Consider the following 22,451-nt stretch of genomic DNA (forward strand, 5'->3'; position numbering starts at 1 on the left):
ATTACACTACGGCACTCAGTCAGTGAGACATTACAGGGTCGGCCATGGTTTGCAGCAGCCCGATTTCTGTCAGGGAAGTCTCCAGTGACCACTGCCCTGCTTGGCAGCCCTTTTCTACAGTCTGTTGCCAGAATGGAGTTTGGCTGGTATTAGCCCTGTAGCGATGCCTGTCAGACACAGCAGCAATCCTTGCTTTGCCTTTCAAAGGTAGATAATCCAACAATAACCATGATCTCTAATGTGAGCCCAAAGTGGAGCTTCACTTACATTAAGCCGCCTGCTGCCATTATGGATATATGCATGTCTAGATCTATAATTCTCTCCTGATGTGGAAAAATACTACCGAGCCGCAGATGTGTCACAGACGAGGTGATGTTGATAACACGGCATTCTTTCCAGTGTGTGAGATGTAAATCGGAGTGGCTGGAGGGTACGCTGGGGCTCGGCTATAAGTTCCTGATTGATTCTTTTCAATTGTTCTAGAGAGCCAAGCAAAATATTCATCTAGAAAAGTATTGGAAAGTAGTAATCACTATGAGCACATAAAAGGCGAGATGGAAAAACAGCTGAAGTCAGAGAGGACGGAAACAGGTCACGGCATGGCATTTACCCTTATGCCACTGTATGCTGTAGGAGTGGCACTGTTAGCTGCATATAAGTTTTCCAAGGTAAGTAGCAGATAGCCTATCCCTAAAAAGCTAAGCTGTGATCCCATGCTGTAATGTCTGTATACTCTTTATCTTCCTCCCCTGCCCAGGAGCTGTGGTATGATCAGACGATGTTCTGTACGGTCAGACACAGCCATTACACAGTACACAGCAGGGGCACATGTATAAGATTATCTCAGCACAGGAACATTTTATTTAAACACATCCAATTGTAGAAGATCTATTGATTAAACTGTACTACTATTAAACCCCTTTAATTGATTGTGCAGAGAAACAGTAAAAATATCTCAGCAGCGCAGGGCTGCTGCAGATAACGCAGCTAGTGAATGTCCGCTCTTGAACACTTTTCTTTTTAATAATTGGATCTAAAATTTAAGTTCTGATTTTTCTTTTAAATCTTTGTTGCATTTTTAGTCCAGTTCTGAGAATTCCATGCATAGAAAGTTTGAGGAAATCATTGGACAGACCATTTTAGAAGGGTTGTCCAAGTTTACTGACCTTGGGCATGGCAATACCCTTGTAAATGCAGAGTGGTACATCTGCCAAGGAAACCCTGCGAGTATCAGGTACAGGGCTTGTTCTAGTTAATGGTACCTCTGCACAGTAGTTACCAGGCTTTGACAATTGTACCACCCAGCATGCACTATTGACTTCACGCCTGATGTCATATTGGACAGATAATCACTTTGTTGCGTTCTATATACAGCCTACACTCCTCATCCCAGATAAAAGTTGGGGACGTGATTTTGTGACATTTACTAATTTATAAATATATGAGACTTACCGCCTTTGTGAAGCTCTGCCTGCTTGGACAGTCTTCCTCATAGACTGCACAGCCCCCTATTCCCAGAATTGCCCTGACGGAGGAGCGTGTGACCAGACCTGACCAGTAAACTGTAAATGGAAAAAACACTTCTGACGTAAAATGTTTTTTAGTTTGAGGAGGCCGATGGACGGGTCTAATCACATTGCAGCCCTACTTTGAGAAAACGCCTACGGACTCTGAGGAAGGCTGCATTAACAAGCCGGCATTCCTTCACTTAGGAGATTGGTGCTGAACATGTAATACATATATAATAGAAAGTGGCACAAAGTTGTGTTCCTACATTTGTTAAAGTAAAGCCAAAATGAGCAACCCCTTTAATTAGTTTTCTGGCTCCCCCCTCCACACCCCGCTGTCTTAAAACATGTACGGTAGAATAACTTCTGGCCATTCCAGCAGTTTTGCTGCATTGATTTTGGCACATAGTATTTCTATCATTTACTATTACAAACCCTGCACTGCTTTTCTCTTCCAGTCTAAGGGCTTGTTCAGACAATCACTATATACAGCAGTGTGCTGTCCGTGTGCACCACAGACTGTACACATAAAGCACACACCCTTTATAGTGCGCCATTACATATGGCTGATGTGCGGTCCCTGTACTATTCTGCTCATAGTTATTGGCACCCATGAAGCCTAAGGTTATGTGCGCACGTTCAGGATTTGAATGCAGAAAATTCCTAAAGGTTTCTGCATCTCTTGGCAGGAAAAATGCGCGTTTTTGCAGCGGTTTCTTTATGCGTTTTTGTACAGCAATGAATGCTTTTTGGATCTAAATATTTGAAGAAGAAAAAAGCCTGGGACATCGCTTTAACCCTTGGATTACCTTTGGACCTGGGGTGAGTATATTGGTTGTGTGTGTTTATTTAACTCTTTACTTACAGGTTTGTTTAGTAATGAGGGTCTTTGGTTGACACCTCTTCATCCCTAAACAAAGGGTTTGGTGTGGGCAACACTTAATCCCATAAACCCTAATCTCATTAGCATTAATTCCCATTAATGTCATTTCTGGGGCAGCTGAGAGCTGCTATTTTTAGCCTAGGAAGGTGCCATTAGGCAAACATGTTCACTGGCTATTAACAGCTCACAGCTGTTTCGTTAGCTGTTATGTCCCCACGATCAGCATCCAGCAGCGCTTTGGACTCGGCTATTTTCGCTGCGTCCAAAACAGTGTTCTAATGCCGCACTTGTTTTGTCAATACTTGCGGATCTACTGCATGTAATGACATTTCAATTGGTCAAAATCTGCAGCAGAGACTAGCGTGTCCGCTACAGAAATTGACATGCTGCGGGTGAGATTGAGTATTTGCCCATGATCAGGAAATGCTGCAGGTTTGAAGCTGGTGTTTATGCATGGTCAAATCTTCAGCGTACAGATGTTACAGCATAATGGATGGGATCTCTAGAAATCCCATGTCCACTATGCGTGCATCAGAGGCTGCGGATCACCCGTGGACACTGACATGCGGCGCGTCTTTCAGGAACGCAGCATGTCAAATTCACTTGTGGAGTCGCTAGTCTCCGCAACAGAAATTTGACCACTAGAAGGTATTGAATGCGGTAAATCCACATGGTTCAGTGAACACATGCGAATTTACCTGTGTTCAATAGAACGCAGCTTTTTGGATGCAGCAAAAAATATACCTGCGGATTTGACTGACTCAATTCAAGTCTGTGCGTTTCTGTAGCGTTTTTCACCCATAAAGAGTTGACATGCTGCAGATTTAAACGCAATGACAATCTTGACAGGAAAATTCCTGATCATGTGCATAGCACTTCAGGATTATCATTGCATTAGCTGACACACAGATTACCTAGCATTTTTGGTGCATTTCCGCGCTGAAAAAAACTCTGCGAAAACGCACGGTGTGCACGTGGCCTAAGTGCATAATGTGGAATATCTTCTGAAAAAAAAAATTAATCAAGTGAATTTTTTTTTTTTTTTTGTATAGAGCACTCATGTTTAATACAAAAAAGCAAATGAAAAATAATTTTAAAATAAAAACAATGAGAGGGAAAATAGAAAAACCTAAAGCTTGCTGTGACACTGGTATTGGCACCCTTTACATTAATTTAGCATGGAAACACATTTTGACTCGCCTGTGGTAAATCACAAAAGCAATTCACCTGTTATTAATTGTCAGTGTCCATGTGACGTGAATTAGCCAATGAATGATAACTTAAGTGTTTTAATAAGCCCACATGTAGGCCCTGTTAGTTTGTCACAATGGTGAAGACAAAGGAGCTGCCTGAGGTCATCAGAACTGTTATTATTAGCCAGCACAAGACTTCCAAAGGGTATAAGGCCATCTCCAAAGACCAAGGTATCCCAGTTTCAACAGTGTGCAATGTTATTAAGCAGTTTGCCAAGCATGGAACCATCAAGAACCTCCCTGGACATGGGAGAGGAAGGTTGGTGTGAATGGTTGAAAAAACACCACGTCAAACATCCAAAGACCTGAATGCCAACCAAGAACAGTCTGGGGTCATGGACGCTGCACACTAAACCAAACAGACCTTTTATGAGTGAAGGTCAAGAAAGAAACCATTGCTGAAGAAAAGAAATACACTGCTCAAAAAAAATAAAGGGAACACTCAAATAACACATCCTAGATCTGAATGAATGAAATATTCTCATTGAATACTTTGTTCTGTACAAAGTTGAATGTGCTGACAACAAAATCACACAACAATCATCAATGGAAATAAAATTTATTAACCAATGGATGCCTGGATTTGGAGTCACCCCCAAAATTAAAGTGGAAAAACACACTACAGGCTGATCCAACTTTGATGTAATGTCCTTAAAACAAGTCAAAATGAGGCTCAGTATTGTGTGTGGCCTCCACGTGCCTGTATGACCTCCCTACAGCGCCGGGGCATGCTCCTGATGAGGTTGCGGATGGTCTCCTGTGGGATCTCCTTCCAGACCTGGACTAAAGCATCCGCCAACCCCTGGACAGTCTGTTGGTGGATGGAGTGAGACATGATGTCCCAGATGTGCTCAGTCGGATTCAGGTCTGGGGAACGGGCGGGCCAGTCCATAGCTTCAATGCTTTCATCTTGCAGGAACTGCTGACACATTCCAGCCACATGAGGTCTGGCATTGTCCTGCATTAGGAGGAACCCAGGGCCAACCGCGCCAGCATATGGTCTCACAAGGTGTCTGAGGATCTCATCTCGGTACCAAATGGCAGTCAGGCTACCTCTGGCGAGCACATGGAGGGCTGTGCGGCCCTCCAAAGAAATGCCACCCCACACCATTACTGACCCACTGCCAAAGCGATCATGCTGAAGGATGTTGCAGGCAGCAGATCGCTCTTCACGGCGTCTCCAGACTCGTCTCACATGTGCTCAGTGTGAACCCGCTTTCATCTGTGAAGAGCACAGGGCGCCAGTGGCGACTTTGCCAATCCTGGTGTTCTATGGCAAATGCCAAGCGTCCTGCGCGGTGTTGGGCTGTGAGCACAACCCCCATCTGTGGACGTCGGACCCTCATGGAGTCGGTTTCTAACCGTTTGTGCAGACACATGCACATTTGTGGCCTGCTAGAGGTCATTTTTCAGGGCTCTGGCAGTGCTCCTCCTGTTCCTCCTTGCACAAAGGCGGAGGTAGTGGTCCTGCTGCTAGGCTGTTGCCCTCTCCACGTCTCCTGGTGTACTGGCCTGTCTCCTGGTAGCGCCTCCAGCCTCTGGACACTACGCTGACAGACACAGCAAACCTTCTTGCCGCAGCTAGCATTGATGTGCCATCCTGGATGAGCTGCACTACCTGAGCAACTTCTGTGGGTTGTAGAGTCCGTCTCATGCTACCACGAGTGTGAAAGCACAACCAACATTCAAAAGTGTATATAGCAAAAAAGGTGATACCCAATAGTAGAATATAATTAGCAGAGGGTAAAGCAATGTCTCTATTATAACCTTCTATTAAAACAGCTTAATGCTGGATAGTACTAGACACAAAGCATATAAAAAAGACACCCACAGTGTACAGTCATGGCCAAAAGTTTTGAGAATGACATCAAAATTATATTTTCACATGATCTGCTGGCCTCTGGTTTTTATTAGTGTTTGTCTGATGTTTATATCACATACAGAAATATAATTGCAATCATATTATGAGTACCAATAGGTTATATTGACAGTTAGAATGAGTTAATGCAGCAAGTCAATATTTGCAGTGTTGCCCCTTCTTCTTCAAGACCTCTGTAATTCTCCCTGGCATGCTCTCAATCAACTTTTGGACCAAATCCTGACTGATAGCAGTCCATTCTTGCATAATCAATGCTTGCATTTTGCCAGAATTTGTTGGTTTTTGTTTGTCCACCCGTCTCTTGATGATTGACCACAAATTCTCAATGGGATTAAGATCTGGGGAGTTTCCAGGCCATGGACCCAAAATCTCTATGTTTTGTTCCATGAGCCATTTAGTTATCACCTTTGCTTTATGGCAAGGTGCTCCATCATGCTGGAAAAGGCATTGTTGGGCGCCAAACTGCTCTTGGACGGTTGGGAGAAGTTGCTCTTGGAGGACATTCTGGTACCATTCTTTATTCATGGCTGTGTTTTTAGGCAAGACTGTGAGTGAGCCGATTCCCTTGGCTGAGAAGCAACCCCACACATGAATGGTTTCAGGATGCTTTACAGTTGGCATGAGACAAGACTGGTGGTAGCGCTCACCTCTTCTTCTCCGAATGAGCTGTTTTCCAGATGTCCCAAACAATCAAAAAGGGGATTCATCAGAGAAAATGACTTTGCCCCAGTCCTCAGCAGTCCACTCCCTGTATCTTTTGCAGAATATCAGTCGGTCCCTGATGTTTTTTCTGGAGAGAAGTGGCTTCTTTGCTGCCCTCCTTGAAACCAGCCCTTGCTCAAAGAGTCTCCGCCTCACAGTGCGTGCAGAAGCACTCACACCAGCCTGCTGCCATTCCTGAGCAAGCTCGGCACTGCTGGTAGTCCGATCCCGCAGCTGAAACAGTTTTAAGATACGGTCCTGGCGCTTGCTGGTCTTTCTTGGGCGCCCTGGAGCCTTTTTGACAACAATGGAAGCTCTCTCCTTGAAGTTCTTGATGATGCGATAGATTGTTGACTGAGGTGCAATCTTTGTAGCTGCGATACTCTTCCCTGTTAGGCCATTTTTGTGCAGTGCAATGATGGCTGCACGTGTTTCTTTAGAGATAACCATGGTTAACTGAAGAGAAACAATGATACCAAGAACCAGCCTCCTTTTAAAGTGTCCGGTGATGTCATTCTTACTTAATCATGACTGATTGATCGCCAGCCCTGTCCTCATCAACACCCACACCTGTGTTAATGGATCAATCACTAAAAAAATGTTAGCTGCTCCTTTTAAGGCAGGACTGCAATGATGTTGAAATGTGTTTTGGGGGTTAAAGTTCATTTTCTGGGCAAATATTGACTTCGCAAGTACAGTAATTGCTGTTAAGCTGATCACTCTTTGACATTCAGGAGTATATGCAAATTGCCATTACAAAAAATGAAGCAGTAAACTTTGGAAAAATTACTATTTGTCTCATTCTCAATACTTTTGGCCATGACTGTACTGAATGAAAAAATAAACACAAATGCTAAGTCAGCCTGATTGAGACTGACCTAACTAGCACAAATGGTATACATATAGTGGAACCCTCGACAATGAGGCCCTCCCTTAACAGTAGTCATAAAAGACTTTAACATTGTGAAAATCGTGACCTATAAACCACCATGAATTCAAGAATACAGTACACACAGACCGACGCACTGTATGTACCACCGGTCAAATATCAGACAATTATCTCTAATTGTACCAAAAAATAAACCAGTGCCCACTGAAGGCCACCTGGTCACAGAATCACAGCAATATATCTGAGTCATTGGGTACAACCACTTCTTATAAAATGCTGTACATCCACATAACTAGAATTGAGATAAATAGGTAGGAGACACTCATAGCTCAATGGAAAGAAATTACTAATCTTTCCAGTATTATCAGCAGTACTCCAATTATATAGACTGGCTCCCGACGCATTTCACCATCATCAGGGGAGTGGGTACAAGGCCGGATGTAATTATACATCCGGCAGGATGTGCGTCACCTAGCTGACATATGACAACCCAGAAGCATGCCGCACGCCGGCGGTCAGCGTGCGGCGTCTATAAAAGACACGGGGATAATATCTTTTTAACATACAGTATGTACCTCTGTGATGGCGTAGAACCTTGGGCTATGAATGGGCTATGCACTCCCCTGATGAAGGTGAAACGCGCCAGGAGCCCGCCTATTAAATTGGAGCACTGCTGATAATACTGGAAAGATAAGTAGTAATTTCTTTCCATTGAGCTATGAGTGTCTCCTACCTATTTATCGCAATTCTAGTTATGTGGATGTACAGCAGTTTGAGAGGTAGCTGTACCCACTGACTCAGATATATTGCTGTGATTATATGACCAGGTGGCCTTCAATGTGCACTGGTTTATTTTTTGGTACAATTAGAGATGGTAAATCTGTATGGTTCGAGTGGTATGACATTGCCTAACCACTATCTGTTATCATACTCTAATAATTGTCTGATATTTGACCGGTGGTACATACAGTGCGTCGGTCTGTGTGTACTGTATTCTTGAATTCATGGTGGTTTATATGTCACATGATTTTCACATTGTTAAAGTCTTTTAGGACCACTGTTAAGGGAGGGCTTCATATTGCCGAGGGTTCCACTATATGTATACCATTTGTGCTAGTTAGGTCAGTCTCAATCAGGCTGACTTAGCATTTGTGTTTATTTTTTCATTCAGTACACTGTCTTTTTTATGCTTTGTGTCTAGTACTGTCCAGCATTAAGCTGTTTTACAATAAGGTTATAATAAAGAGACATTGTTTTATCAACATTCAAAAGTGACCAAAACATCAGCCAGAAAGCATTGGTACTGAGATGTGGTCTGTGGTCCCCATGTGCAGAACCACTCCTTTTATTGAGTGTCTTGATAATTGCCAATAATCTCCATCTGTTGTCTATTCCATTTGCACAACAGCATGTGAAACTGATTGTCAATCAGTGTTGCTTCCTAAGTGGACAGTTTGATTTACTTGGAGTTAAACAACAGAATATAAGTGTTCCCTTTTATTTTTTTGAGCAGTGTAAAAAGGAACAACTGATCTTTGCCAAAGAGTACCTTGACAAACCACAATCCATCTGGGAAAATGTTCTGTGGACAGATGAAACAAAAATAGAGCTATTTGGCAATTGTTAAGCAACAGTTTGTTTACACAGCACAATGAAGCTTATAAGGAAAAGAACACCTTACCAACAGTTAAGCATGGTGGAGGATCCATAATGCTGTGGGGTTTCTTTGCTCCATCCGGTATTGGAGGCCTTGACCGTATCACAGAAATCATGAAATCAGAAAATTATCAAGGGATTTTAGAGCGAAATGTCCTACCCAGTGTAAGAAAACTTGTTTTGAGTCAACGATCATGGGTCTTCAAGCAAAACAATGACCCAAAGCACGCATCCAAAAGTACACAGGAATGGTTGAAAAAAGAAAAAATGGACTGTTTTTAAAATGGCCAGCAATGAGTCCTGACTTCAATCCCATTGAGAATCTTTGGGGTGAGCTGAAATCTGCCATTGGGAAAAAGAACCCTTCAAACATTTGAGAGCTTGAACAAACTGCAAAGGTAGAGTGGGAGAAAATTCCAGCTGAGAAGTGCAAGACGGTTATAGATGGCTACAAGAAACGTTTGGAGGCTGTCATCAATGCCAAAGGGTGTGCAACCAAGTATTAATTAGGGGTGCCTTTATTGCTGCACATGCTATTTATTCTGTTTCTTCTTTGTTTTTCAACTTCTATGTTGCAGTTTCCATGTTTTATTGCTGTATTACTTTGGACCACTAATTTAAAAATTCTGAGGATATACCATATTTTTTGGACTATAAGACGCACTTTTTTTCCTCCAAAATTTTGGAGGAAAGTGGAGGATGCGTCTTATAGTTCCGAATCTTCTAATTTAATGTCTTGTTGCTGTGGGTGATGGAGGCATGGGGGCACCAGCAGCGAGGGAGGAGCGGGCTACAGGATGCAATAGTGGCTGCTGCAGCCTACACTTTCCCCGCTGCTAAAGAAAATGAATATTCACTCCTCCCCACGCCCACTGAATATTCATTCTCCTTAATCACGGGCGTATAGTGTCTGCAGGAGCCGTGGCTCCTGCAGCACTCGGCGGTCATTTGCGCCCGCTACTAAAGAGCATGAATATTCACCCCCATGGGAGTGGAGAGGAGGGGGTGAATATTTATGGCCTTTAATAGCGGCTACACGCAATTGCCCGGCAGCTGCAGGAGCCACAGCGCGGCTACAGTGTGGTCCGCTATTAAGGAGCGTGAAGTCACTGCTCCCCACGCCATTATTCCCGGCGTGGGGAGCAGTGACTATTCTGGCAGCTGATCTCCCTGTGTGAGCGCGCATTGCAGGGATGCCATGCGCGGCTCGCACAGTGAGTCAGAGCAGGACGCGATTCTGGAGCAGAGGGAAGAAAGGTGATTGGAGTTTTTATTTTTTTTGTGTGATAGGGATGGAGGTGCTATGCATACCAGGATGAGGGGGTTTCTGCCATGCATACCAGGATGAAGGGGGGGGGGGGGGTTGCCATGTATACCAGGATGAGGGGATATTACTACAGAATTGGGGGATATTGCCCCTATAACAGTGTTAGCAGCAGACCCCCTCCCCCATAACAGTGCATCATAACCACATATTTTGCTTACATTTTTTTTTCTATATTCCCCCTCTAAAACCCAGGTGCGTCTTATGGTCCGGTGCGTCTTATACTCCGAACAATACGGTCTATATAAAAAAATTGAAGGGGTGCCAATAATGGTGAGCAGCACAGTACACCACAGACCGTACACGGAAAGCACACACCCATTATAGTGTGCCATTTACAGTTGAAACCAGAAGTTTACATACACTATATAAAAAGACACATATGCATGTTTTTCTCAATATCTTACATGAAATCAGAATAAACCTTTCCCGTTTTAGGTCAATTAAGATTACCATAATTTTTAATATTTGCCAAATGCCAGAATAATGAGAGAGCGAGAGAGAGAATGTCTTAAGGCATTTTTATTACTTACTGCAGTCAAAAGTTTACATACTTTTCATTAGTATTTGGTACCATTGCCCTTAAACTGAATGACTTGGGTCAAACTTTTGGGATATCCTTCCACAAGCTTCACACAATAGTTGGTCGGAATTTGGGCCCATTCCTCCTGACAAAACTGGTGTAACTGATCGAGGTTTGTGGGTCGCCTTGCTCTCACCTGCCTTTTCAGCTTTGCCCATAAATTTTCAATAGGATTGAGATCAGGGCTTTGTGATGGCCACTCCAAAACATTGACTTTACCATTTTGGCAGCATGCTTCGGGTCATTGTCCATTTGGAAGACCCATTTCTGCCCAAGCTTTAACTTCCTGGCTGATGTCTTGAGATGTTTCTTCAGTATTGCCACATAATCTTGTTTTCTCATGATTCTATCTGTTTTGTGAAGTGCACCAGTCTCTCCTGCAGCAACATAACCCCACAACATGATGCTGCCACCCCCGTGTTTCACAGTTGGGATGGAGTTCTTAGGCTTCCAAGCCTCTCCCTTTTTCCTCCAAACATAACAATGGTCTTTATGCCCAAAAAGTAAAATTTTTGTTTCATCAGACCTCAGGACATGTCTCCAAAAATTAAGGTCTTTGTTCCTGTGTGCATATGCAAACATTAATCAGAAGCTTCCAAACACATGACATCATCATATGTGCAGTCCAGAATTGTTTAAAGGCATAGTAATCTTAGGGTATGTAAACTTTTGACTTTGCAGTAAGTAATAACAAAAATGCCTTAAAACATTGTCCCTCTCCCTCTCCCTCTCCCTCTCCCTCTCCCTCTCCCTCTCCCTCTCCCTCTCCCTCTCCCTCTCCCTCTCCCTCTCCCTCTCCCTCTCCCTCTCCCTCTCCCTCTCCCTCTCCCTCTCCCTCTCCCTCTCCCTCTCCCTCTCCCTCTCCCTCTCCCTCTCCCTCTCCCTCTCCCTCTCCCTCTCCCTCTCCCTCTCCCTCTCCCTCTCCCTCTCCCTCTCCCTCTCCCTCTCCCTCTCCCTCTCCCTCTCCCTCTCCCTCTCCCTCTCCCTCTCCCTCTCCCTCTCCCTCTCCCTCTCCCTCTCCCTCTCCCCCTCTCCCTCTCCCTCTCCCCCTCTCTCTCTCCCTCTCCCCCTCTCTCTCTCCCTCTCCCCCTCTCTCTCTCCCTCTCCCCCTCTCTCTCTCCCTCTCCCCCTCTCTCTCTCCCTCTCCCCCTCTCTCTCTCCCTCTCCCCCTCTCTCTCTCCCTCTCCCCCTCTCTCTCTCCCTCTCCCCCTCTCTCTCTCCCTCTCCCCCTCTCTCTCTCCCTCTCCCCCTCTCTCTCTCCCTCTCCCCCTCTCTCTCTCCCTCTCCCCCTCTCTCTCTCCCTCTCCCCCTCTCTCTCTCCCTCTCCCCCTCTCTCTCTCCCTCTCCCCCTCTCTCTCTCCCTCTCCCCCTCTCTCTCTCCCTCTCCCCCTCTCTCTCTCCCTCTCCCCCTCTCTCTCTCCCTCTCCCCCTCTCTCTCTCCCTCTCCCCCTCTCTCTCTCCCTCTCCCCCTCTCTCTCTCCCTCTCCCCCTCTCTCTCTCCCTCTCCCCCTCTCTCTCTCCCTCTCCCCCTCTCTCTCTCCCTCTCCCCCTCTCTCTCTCCCTCTCCCCCTCTCTCTCTCCCTCTCCCCCTCTCTCTCTCCCTCTCCCCCTCTCTCTCTCTCTCTCTCCCTCTCCTAAAACGGGAAAGGTTTATTCTGATTTCATGCATGACATTGAGAAAAACATGCAGATGTATCTTTTTACACAGTGTATGTAAACTTCTGTGTTCAATTATACTTATGGCTTATATTCCACACTGTTCCAAGAGTGTGTGTGAAAAAAGTCATAGCACACACTATTCTGGTGTGATTTACGGACTAGATTAATGTATGTAATTAGCATGCACACAGAGATAGTTATGTCCACAATTTGCGGACATTCACTGGCCTGACTTTCAGTGCAGCCGTCTGAATCAGGCCTAAAGCAACATTTAGACTACACTATTTCTGTACACGACATTGTGATCGCTTAAGTCATTCCCTCACAGTGCTATCATAGTATGTGTTCTAATTTTTTTTTTTTCCCTTTTTATTTAAGATGCAATCAAAAGAGAAGAGTAAATCCAAAACCTCTGAAGAGGAAGAGAAAAAATCGAAGGAAACAGGTACTTTATATAAACGTGTCTGTAAAATATATTATTTGCTTGGTGAGCATGTATACAGTGCCTACAAGTAGTATTCAACCCCCTGCAGATTTAGCTGGTTGACACATGCGGAATTAACTTGGCATTGTGACATTTGTACTGTAGATCAGCCTGGAAGTGGGAAATGCACTGCAGCAAATTTTGTTTTTGTTGTTTTAACGTTTTTTAAAAAAAAAAAAAAAAAAGTTAATTCAGAGTGTCATTTATTATTCAACCCCTCAAACCTCAAGAATTCTGTTTGGTCCCCCTAAAGTATTAAGAAGTAGTTCAGGAACCAAGAATAATGAGCTTCACATGTGTGGATTAAAGATCTCTTTTGCCAGCCTTTTCTGACTATTTAAGACCCTCCCCAAACTTGTGAACAGCACTCAGACATGGTCAACATGGGAAAGACAAAGGAGCATTCCAAGGCCATCAGAGACAAGATCGTGGAGGGTCACAAGGCTGGCAAGGGGTACAAAACCCTTTCCAAGGAGTTGGGCCTACCTGTCTCCACTGTTGGGAGCATCATCCGTAAGTGGAAGGCTTATGGAACTACTGTTAGCCTTCCACGGCTTGGACAGCCTTTGAAAGTGTCCTCCCGTGCTGAGGCCAGGCTTGTCCGAAGAGTCAAGGCTAACCCAAGGACAACAAGGAAGGAGCTCCGGGAAGATCTCATGGCAGTGGGGACATTGGTTTCAGTCAATACCATAAGTAACGTACTCCACCGCAATGGTCTCCGTTCCAGACGAGCCTGTATGATACCTTTACTTTCAAAGCGTCATGTCAAGGCTCGTCTACAGTTTGCTCATGATCACTTGGAGGACTCTGAGACAGACTGGTTCAAGGTTCTATGGTCTGATGAGACCAAGATCGAGATCTTTGGTGCCAACCACACACGTGACGTTTGGAGACTGGATGGCACTGCATACGACCCCAAGAATACCATCCCTACAGTCAAGCATGGTGGTGGCAGCATCATGCTGTGGGGCTGTTTCTCAGCCAAGGGGCCTGGCCATCTGGTCCTCATCCATGGGAAGATGGATAGCACGGCCTACCTGGAGATTTTGGCCAAGAACCTCCGCTCCTCCATCAAGGATCTTAAGATGGGTCGTAATTTCATCTTCCAACAAGACAACGACCCAAAGCACACAGCCAAGAAAACCAAGGCCTGGTTCAAGAGGGAAAAAGTCAAGGTGTTGGAGTGGCCTAGTCAGTCTCCTGACCTTAACCCAATTGAAAACTTGTGGAAGGAGCTCAAGAATAAAGTCCACATCAGACACCTAAAGAACCTAGATAACTTGGAGAAGATCTGCATGGAGGAGTGGGCCAAGATAACTCCACAGACCTGTGCCGGCCTGATCAGGTCTTATAAAAGACGATTATTAGCTGTAATTGCAAACAAGGGTTATTCCACAAAATATTAAACATAGGGGTTGAATAATAATTGACCCACACTTTTATGTTTAAAATTTAATAAAATTCAACTGAGCAACATAACTTTTTGGTTTGTAAGATTTATGCTTCTGTTCATAAAACCTACTCTCGTTTGCAGTTTGAAGGCTCTAACTTATTTGCATCTTATCAAACCAGCTAAATCTGCAGGGGGTTGAATACTACTTGTAGGCACTGTACATGTCACTTACATGCAAATATAGGACCCGTGATTCTCATCCGAGTGACATCTAAGTTTCATCAATTTCTCTTTTGATTAAAAAAAAGCTAGAGAAACTTTTTTTTTTTCTATCACTGTGAAAAACGGACATCCGAATGCGGTAGGTTTTTTTCACAGATCCTTAGACTTGGATTTTGACCACTTGGTCGGGGAAAAAAATTAGACGTGTGAACAACCCCGTAGGTTGTCATAAGTGCAAATTCTATCAGTGAAAAACCCAGAACCTGTACAAGAAAAGTCTTAAGTTACTTACCGGTAACAGAATTCTTCGTAGACCATGACAGCACCACGAGAGAGGGGATCTGCCCACCGAGGACAAGAAACATACAGGCTTAAAAGGGTGGTACCTCTCTCCCACCTCAGTTTGGATTACAGAGCATTGAGCGGACCACCAGGTTAATAAACACAGCAAACAATCTCAACAACTTTATCATACCACATGACACCTATTAGAGTGTGAGATTAATAAAAGGGGAGTGCTCCCACAAACGTGAAGGGAGGGAATATAAGGGTGCTGTCATGGTGTCCGAAAAATCCCATTACGGGAAAGTAACTTAAGACTTTATCGGTCGACCATGACCGCATCACGAGAGAATTAGAGAGATGAAAGTAATCTAGGGAGGGACCACAGTCTGGAGCACTCTTCTCCCAAAGGTGAGGTCAGCCGATACACCCATATCTAACCTATAGTGTCTATAGAATGTAGAGGGAGAGGACCAGGTAGCAGCCTTACATTTGTCTTCTATCGAGACACCTGTTTTCTCCGCCCAGGAGGTCGCCACAGCCCGGGTGGAGTGAGCCTTCAACCCTTGTGGCACTTCCTCACCGCTAGATGTATATGCTAGAGAAATGGCCTCCCTAATCCATCTAACTATGGTGGACTTCGTGACTTTAGACCCTTTCCTAGTCCCTTGGTAGGATATAAGCAACGAGTTATCTTTCCTAAAGTCTTTGGCCCTAACCACACACCTCCTCACATCTAAGGTATGTAACTCCGCCTCTTTCTGGTTACTAGGATTTGGACAAAAGGAGGGTAGAATGACTTCCTGAAGTCTGTGGAAACGAGTGGCTATCTTAGGGAAGTAGGCAGGATCTGGTCTAAAAATCACTCTATCATCCAGAATTTGAGTAAACTGCAAGACCATAGACAGGGCTTGGATATCATTAATTCTCCTGGCCGAGGTTTAAGCTATTAACAAAGCGGTCTGAAGGGAGAGGGATTTAAAGGTTGCTGACTCTATTGGCTCAAACGGCGAGTTAGTCAAGGCCTTTAGAACCAAATTTAGATCCTAGGGAACCAGGCTGCTTTTAATAATGGGTCTAGATCTAAAAGCTGCCTTTATGAACCAAGAAACCCAGTAGTTACCTGCTAGATCACAGCTATATAGGGCACCCATGGCAGAAACCTGAACTTTAAGGAAGCGGGTGGATAACCCTAGCTCAAGACCTTTTTGTAAAAACTCCAAGATTTTCCCTATTGGTGCCCCCCACCTCAACCGGGGTCAAGATGAGTCTCTCATGAGGGATCTCCTGGAACTTGAACCTATCAAATTAAAGATCCAGTTACTGGCTGAAATATTTGTCCAGGCAGGTAAGAAGCGCAACAGCCTCCCCCTTACCTGGGCTACGAGTCATTGACTCTGCTTCCCTGCTTCCCCGAGTAGAAGAACCGAACAGAAGCCCTCTACCTTTCGGCCTACGATCTTCTCACTTATCCTGATCCTTCTGCGGTCTTTTACGTACAAATCTTCTTTTACGGAAAGAACTTTTATAAGCAGGCATGGACAGGTTAGGGAATCCTTTTTTGTATCGCTTGCCTTGTCCAAGATCTCATCCAGAGCTGGTCCGAAGAGATGTTCCCCCTCACACGGAATAGAGCACAGTCTCGTTCTGACCTGGATATCTCCCGGCCAACACTTAAGCCATAAGGCTCTACGGGCCGCATTGGACATGGTGCCTTGCCGCCAGCCTAACAGAATCCGCAGAGGCGTCTGCTAGGAAAGCAGCAGCTCACTGCATGAGTGGGATGTTGGATAATATCTCCTTTCTGGATGTCTTATCTTTTAGATGGGACTCAAGCTGTTCCAGCCAAATCATCAATGACCTGGCTGTACAAGTTGCTGCAAAAGCTGGCTTTAAGGCTCCAGCTGATGTTTCCCAGGTTCATTTAAGAAATGTATCAGGTTTTCTGTCCAAGGGGTCCTTAATGGCTCCCATATCATCAAAGGGGAGAGATGATTTTCTAGATGCCTTTTGTTATACCTACATCTAGTCTCGGGGCTTTCTCCCACGAGGATGAGGCTGAATCCTCAAAGGGGTATTTTCTCTTAATGGAAGGGAGAAGAGAGCCCTTTTTCTCCTGTCTTTCTCACTCCTTATGCATCAATCCTTGAAATTTATTATTAACCAGGAAACATGTCCTCTTTCTTTGTTCCAGGTCCCTGAACATAATGTCTTGGACCGATTTTTCTGGTCTGGTGTCCATAATGCCCTTAGTTGAGTGGACCGCTTAACCAGACCATCAATCTCATTTAGCGGTATGGTATCCTCCATTCTCTTTTACTTTTTTAGAGAAGACATTGCTGATCTCTAACTAGACCAATGATTTTAACCCTGAAGTGAAACTAGGGGTCTCATCTGTCAAAGTCTGATTAATACAGGATTGGCACAGCCTTTTTGGGTATGAGTTCGCCAATAGGGCTTTACCGAACGCACACTCCTTGTGCTTAGCTTTGGTGATGCACTTCTTCCCCTAGTAAGATTAAACAGAAGAAGGGACAGCCTATTACTAAGTGAACTTTCTCGAAGATCACTTACCCAGACTTCTCAAATGGCTGGTAACTGTTTGGAGGAAGGACTTTTCTCAGCCGGGGGATCATCCCCGGAGGCTGCATATTTGTCCATCCTCGAGGAACTGTGATGACTGGACCTATTCGCAGATCCTCGCCTTCCTGAGGTCCGGGTGTCACCGGTAACCTGGCAGCCGCTGAGATGGTGATGGCGGCTGCTGCTGCTCTGCTCACTTTCTGATTCCATTTTATGATGGGAACAGAAGTAGCTGGGAAGCATGGAGCTATAATGACTAAATGCTTTTATAGCAGCACCTGCTCCCCACCCCCCCCCCCCCCTTTTTTTTTTACAGCTTTCGGGGTTTTCTTTATTTTTCCATAATATCCGGTGCGACAGCCCTCTGGGCTCGCCACCTGCTGGCAATAGGGGTCAGAACTGCGTTTTCCCGGTGACTGCACGTGACCGGAACGTCCGGATCTGCTCACGTGAGTGCCGGAGGCGCTCACCGGCATCTTCATCCCACACCCCCGGCTTCATACAGAGCCCGGAAGTGCGTAGCCACGCTACAGGAGGGACCCAGAAGCCGCTGCAGTATGCGGCGCTGGGGCTGCAAACCCCAGGCTTTGTTCGCCGCTCCACCATTGACGCGAGCGATGCTGGAGCTGCAGACCCCAGGCATAGGCGCACTGCTCCACCATTGACACGAGCGATGCTGGGGCTACGGACCCCAGGCAGGGGCGTCGCTCCACCGCTTTTATTAGATGCGTCGCTGGAGCTGCCAACCCCAAGCAGGGGCGCCGATCCAAGTGACGCTGGAGCTGTCCACTTCAGGCAGGGGCGCCGCTCGATAGGTCGCGTCCATTAGAAAAAGTCCGGCATCTTCAACAGGTAAGCCTGTCACAGGTTCCCCCACCAAGGTCTGGAAACAAAACTGAGGCGGGAGAGAGGTGCCGCCGTTTTAAGCCTGTAGGTTTCCTGTCCTTGGTGGGCCGATCCCCCTCTCTCGTGGTGCTGTCATGGTCGACCGATAAAACTGACATCTGAACTCAACTTATTTGGGAGGGTAGACCACACAAGCTGTGTAATATGAGAGCAAAACCCAGGCAGAATCTGCAGAGGCAAGGGGAGAGTCGACACACAGCATCACTTTAGAGAGAGACAAGAACCTACGTAGAACTTGGAGGAAGGGGTCATGTGGACTGCATCCGATAGACATCCCCACAATCCGCAGGGGATAGGAGATGACATGGGTTGTATAGAGATATAGCTGTGCTTATTCATGAGTGGTAAAAAAGCCATGGCTACCTGGACACACACTTCACATCCAGCATGTATTACTGAGAAGGACAGCCTTGCATGACAAGTCTGATTCTAGAAGCAGGCTGTAAATTGAATATCAGTGGGTCTGAGAAGTAATGAAAATTGCAACTTTTTAACTTGGGTTAATAATTCACGTATAATCTTTTCCAATTAGTCTGTGTATGCCACTGAGTTAATTTGTTTTCTCTAGGCAATGTTTTTGTTTTATTAGGTTTTTTTTTAATGGAAAGCATGTTGGACACCAGTATAGCGCCCATTGGAACTGTCAAGTTTGTTGTCCTTGTGGATTCCCAGGCTACTAAATAGCAAATCTAGGATAGTGCAATATTCCTTGCGTGCATATTGCATCATTACTAATGTGCTGCATTTGGGGCTGTCGCCATCTCTCAGAAATAGATGAAAGTAATAATTTTAATAACTAGAGCTCATTTCAAGGCTCTATACTGACTGATACAGCTGCCAGGAAAAGTCTTTATATCCGTGGAAACACCTCACTTTTGCTTCTGTAGAACAGTTTTGAGACTGTATTTCTAGTAACAAGTGGAGAATCTGTTACAGTAATAACATATTTTGATTGTCTCTGTCTTTTATTCTGAATCATCTAGAAAATCAGCTTTTGCAGTTAGAAAAACATCTTTCCCAAACTGAGAAAATGCTAAATTCATTACTAACCCAGCTTGATCCGCTCTCCAGCTGGTAAGCCATGCTATTTCTATTGAGATCGTCTATAACTGACATATGGATTGTAATAAGGTAGTAAAGCAGCCTTTGTAATTGACTAGGGGCTACGTTGGCACTTTATCAATTACTGGGCTGCATTTTCTACATGTTAGTAAAGCTGATCTGCAGAACTGGATACCGCACCTGAATAAACTCTGTAAAATATGCAAAGCGACTCCAGCTTTGAGCTAAGTTTGTGGATTAGTTGCTTCATGGCCCAACAGACACAGCCTTTTATGAGTTTTCCATTCTGCATTTCCATAAGTACAAGTCTCGGTTTCCTGTCTTCAGCTGACCTTTACTGTTAGAATTGACTTATGGTAGTAAATAATTTATGCAGAATGTCTTTGTGCTTACTTCTAGTGTCAATTCCTTGGCTACGGAGCAGAAAGATGCAATTATGAATCAATTACTGTCTATTAGACAGTTAATGAAGAAGAGTGGGATGGATAAATCTACGTTTAACAACACAGGTAATGAGTCTGTAATTGCCGAAAACCTATAATTGTCCAATGGTGTGATCATACACATAAGTGTTGCTCATAAAGATGGACGGATTGATTCGCGGAACTCCAGTCCATCAACCATTTGAGTAGTTGATCGCTGGACGGGAGGCTCGTGGATCTTTTGCTTTCCGAGTGCAGCTTTGGATTAGTTGTGCTGGCACAATGATCTATACGTCATGCCGCACCATCAATGCAACCACTAACCAAAAGCCGCACCATGGATCCGAGAAGGCAAGGGATTTGTGAACCTCCAGTCCAGCTTTCATAGACTACGATCTGGCTGATGGACTGTACACCTGTGAATCGATCTGTCCAGCTCTAGTTGCTCACTTACTGTTACAATTTTTCACCAAGCCACATATATTATATGGCCTAGAACAGTGTTCCCCCAACTCCAGTCCGCAAGAGCCACCAACAGATCATGTTTTCAGCATTTCCTTAGTATTCACAAATGATGGAATTATCGCCTGTGCAATACCAAGGAAATCCTGAAAACCTGATTTGTTAGAGGCTCATGTGGACTGAGGTTGGGAAACTCTTGCCTAGAGTATGTGACCATTTGACTATCACACCTATAAGAGCTGCTTAGACAACTCTACGTAAGATCAATTGATATCCGACACTGATGTTGGACAATAAGTTTTGACTTGCAATGTGCATTCCAAACATAAACCATGACTTTATGGATCTTGCAGTGACACAGGTGTGCTGGAACAGCAATGGACCCACAAAGTTGGAAGCGTGCAGTAGCCTAAAGGGTCTATGAATACTGTGGCACTAAACTTATTCTAATAACGTTCCCATTGTAAACCCTGAAAAACAACCCCATAGCATTATCCCTCCTGCTCTAAACTATAGCCACTATTCCAATAGGTAGTTAGCATTTTCCAGGGCTTCACCAAACTTCTTTTTGTCCATCATAGTGCCTAATAATGCTTCATAGCCTATGCTTTCTATTGAATCCATACCCTGTCTATGAACGTGCTCAGACAGGAACAGTGTGCTCCCGTCTGGCGATCTGCTCACCTTTCAGAGGTCTATTGCACAATTGGTGAGGGTCTCGGGACTCTGATCCCTTCCAGTCTGAAGGTAATTTAAGTGCCTACTAATTGAAAAAAAACAAAGTTTACTTCCGCTTTAAGATTTCCTCAAAGTGTAATAAGCCACTATAAGTAAATGATGTTATAACTTGTAACAGGGCAATCGCCAAACATTTTGGAGCTCTGCATGTCTGCAATTCTTACTCGTCTCATCAATGTTGGTCAAGAAGTCCCCTTTGCTGCTGAAGTGTGGACTTAATTTTGGCTTCAGCTATGATCTATAAAAAAAAAACAGCTGCTGATCTCTAAAACCATAAAATACAGGAAAGGGTTCAGTCCTTGAGCAGCTGTGGTACCACTTCCATAGTAGGCTGCTCCGTACTTGTCATACATCCTCCATACCCTGCCGTAAAGGCTTCTTTTCAGGTGCAAGAGTCAAAATCATAGCAATTGAAAGCTTTATGAAAAGTTTAATTTTCACACTATAACATGTTCCCAGACAATTTTTTTAGAAGTGTCATTTGTTGCACGATATTGGAGTAGACTGTGAATTTTTTAATGTACTTGTCGCTGATATGCAAGGTCATTAACCAAATTCTTATTTTTACAGTAAATCAGACCTGTGAAGATACATTTGAGAATCTGATTGATTCATTCAAAGTTCAGAATACTGAAATCTCAGGAGAAAAAGGAAAAGACATTTCAAAGCTTGATGAGGTGGATCTCAATTTGCCTGTACACGACCATGTTTCAGAAGAATCTCATTGTAAAGTAGACCGTTCTCTGCTTGAGGAACAAGATGTAACGGGAAGACATACATCTGATGGATTGAGAAAACGCAACATAAAAGACTGAGATAACACTGGACTAGAATGCTATGTCTTACTTCTATGTACGATTTATTTTGGGGAAAAGTGGTTCACCTATTTAAATTTCACATCTTTAAGGGGTTGACCATGCTTGGGACGCCAGTCATTCGATGTGACGTCACACTGCTGCATTGGCACCACATTCGGTGTGTACGCCGTCACTGTTTCTTGGTATTCCTAGTGCAAATGAATAATTTATATTCTTTCTTTCGTGTGCCAACTGGACTCATCCGGCTTCTATATTGAGAGAAGTTGATCGTGTCTAGTCAGCACGTGACCATAAATATACAAATTTGCATACATACCCACTTGCACCAGGAATTAACGACAAATCGTTACAGCGAGTATAGTACACTGTCACGTTCCAAGTCTAAAATCGCACTGTGTGACAGCAGACTTCTTTTTTTTTTTCTCCTAAGCCTGGATGACCCCTTTAAATTATGATGTGCAGAAATGATGATGAAATCAAGGCAATATGTATGAAGATGCATTTTATAATATATTACATAATCACCAAAATGGCAGTTCTTTTTAAACCCATTTTTTATGTATTACCTGGTAGTTATGTCTCAATTGGTGAGGTGGATTCTCCAAGTGTTCATCTGAATTAGTGACTATTGTGCAGTACGGACTGAAGACATAAATGCAGTGAGATGATCATGCTGGAGCAATGGATGCTGTAATATCGCTGGACTGCAACTCGAAGAGTAGAGTAGTAGACCACAAGGGAGC

The 22,451-nt window shown here is 44.4% G+C and overlaps 1 protein-coding gene across 1 annotated transcript in view; it reads left to right on the forward strand.

The window, feature by feature from the left end:
- CCDC107 (coiled-coil domain containing 107) overlaps nt 1–22,250 on the forward strand; it is a 28,031-nt gene extending 5,781 nt beyond the window's left edge. The window contains exons 2-6 of the mRNA XM_073651812.1: nt 484–668; nt 12,715–12,781; nt 19,190–19,280; nt 19,668–19,777; nt 21,461–22,250. Of these exons, the coding sequence (XP_073507913.1) occupies nt 484–668; nt 12,715–12,781; nt 19,190–19,280; nt 19,668–19,777; nt 21,461–21,705 (698 nt within the window). The 3' untranslated portion in view covers nt 21,706–22,250. The remainder of the gene's footprint in view (nt 1–483; nt 669–12,714; nt 12,782–19,189; nt 19,281–19,667; nt 19,778–21,460) is intronic.
- Nucleotides 22,251–22,451: the final 201 nt, after the last annotated feature.

The sequence above is a fragment of the Phyllobates terribilis genome, unplaced genomic scaffold, assembly GCF_046119375.1.
Source record: "Phyllobates terribilis strain yellow unplaced genomic scaffold, ASM4611937v1 Scaffold_11__3_contigs__length_659146591, whole genome shotgun sequence".
Taxonomy (NCBI): domain Eukaryota; kingdom Metazoa; phylum Chordata; class Amphibia; order Anura; family Dendrobatidae; genus Phyllobates; species Phyllobates terribilis.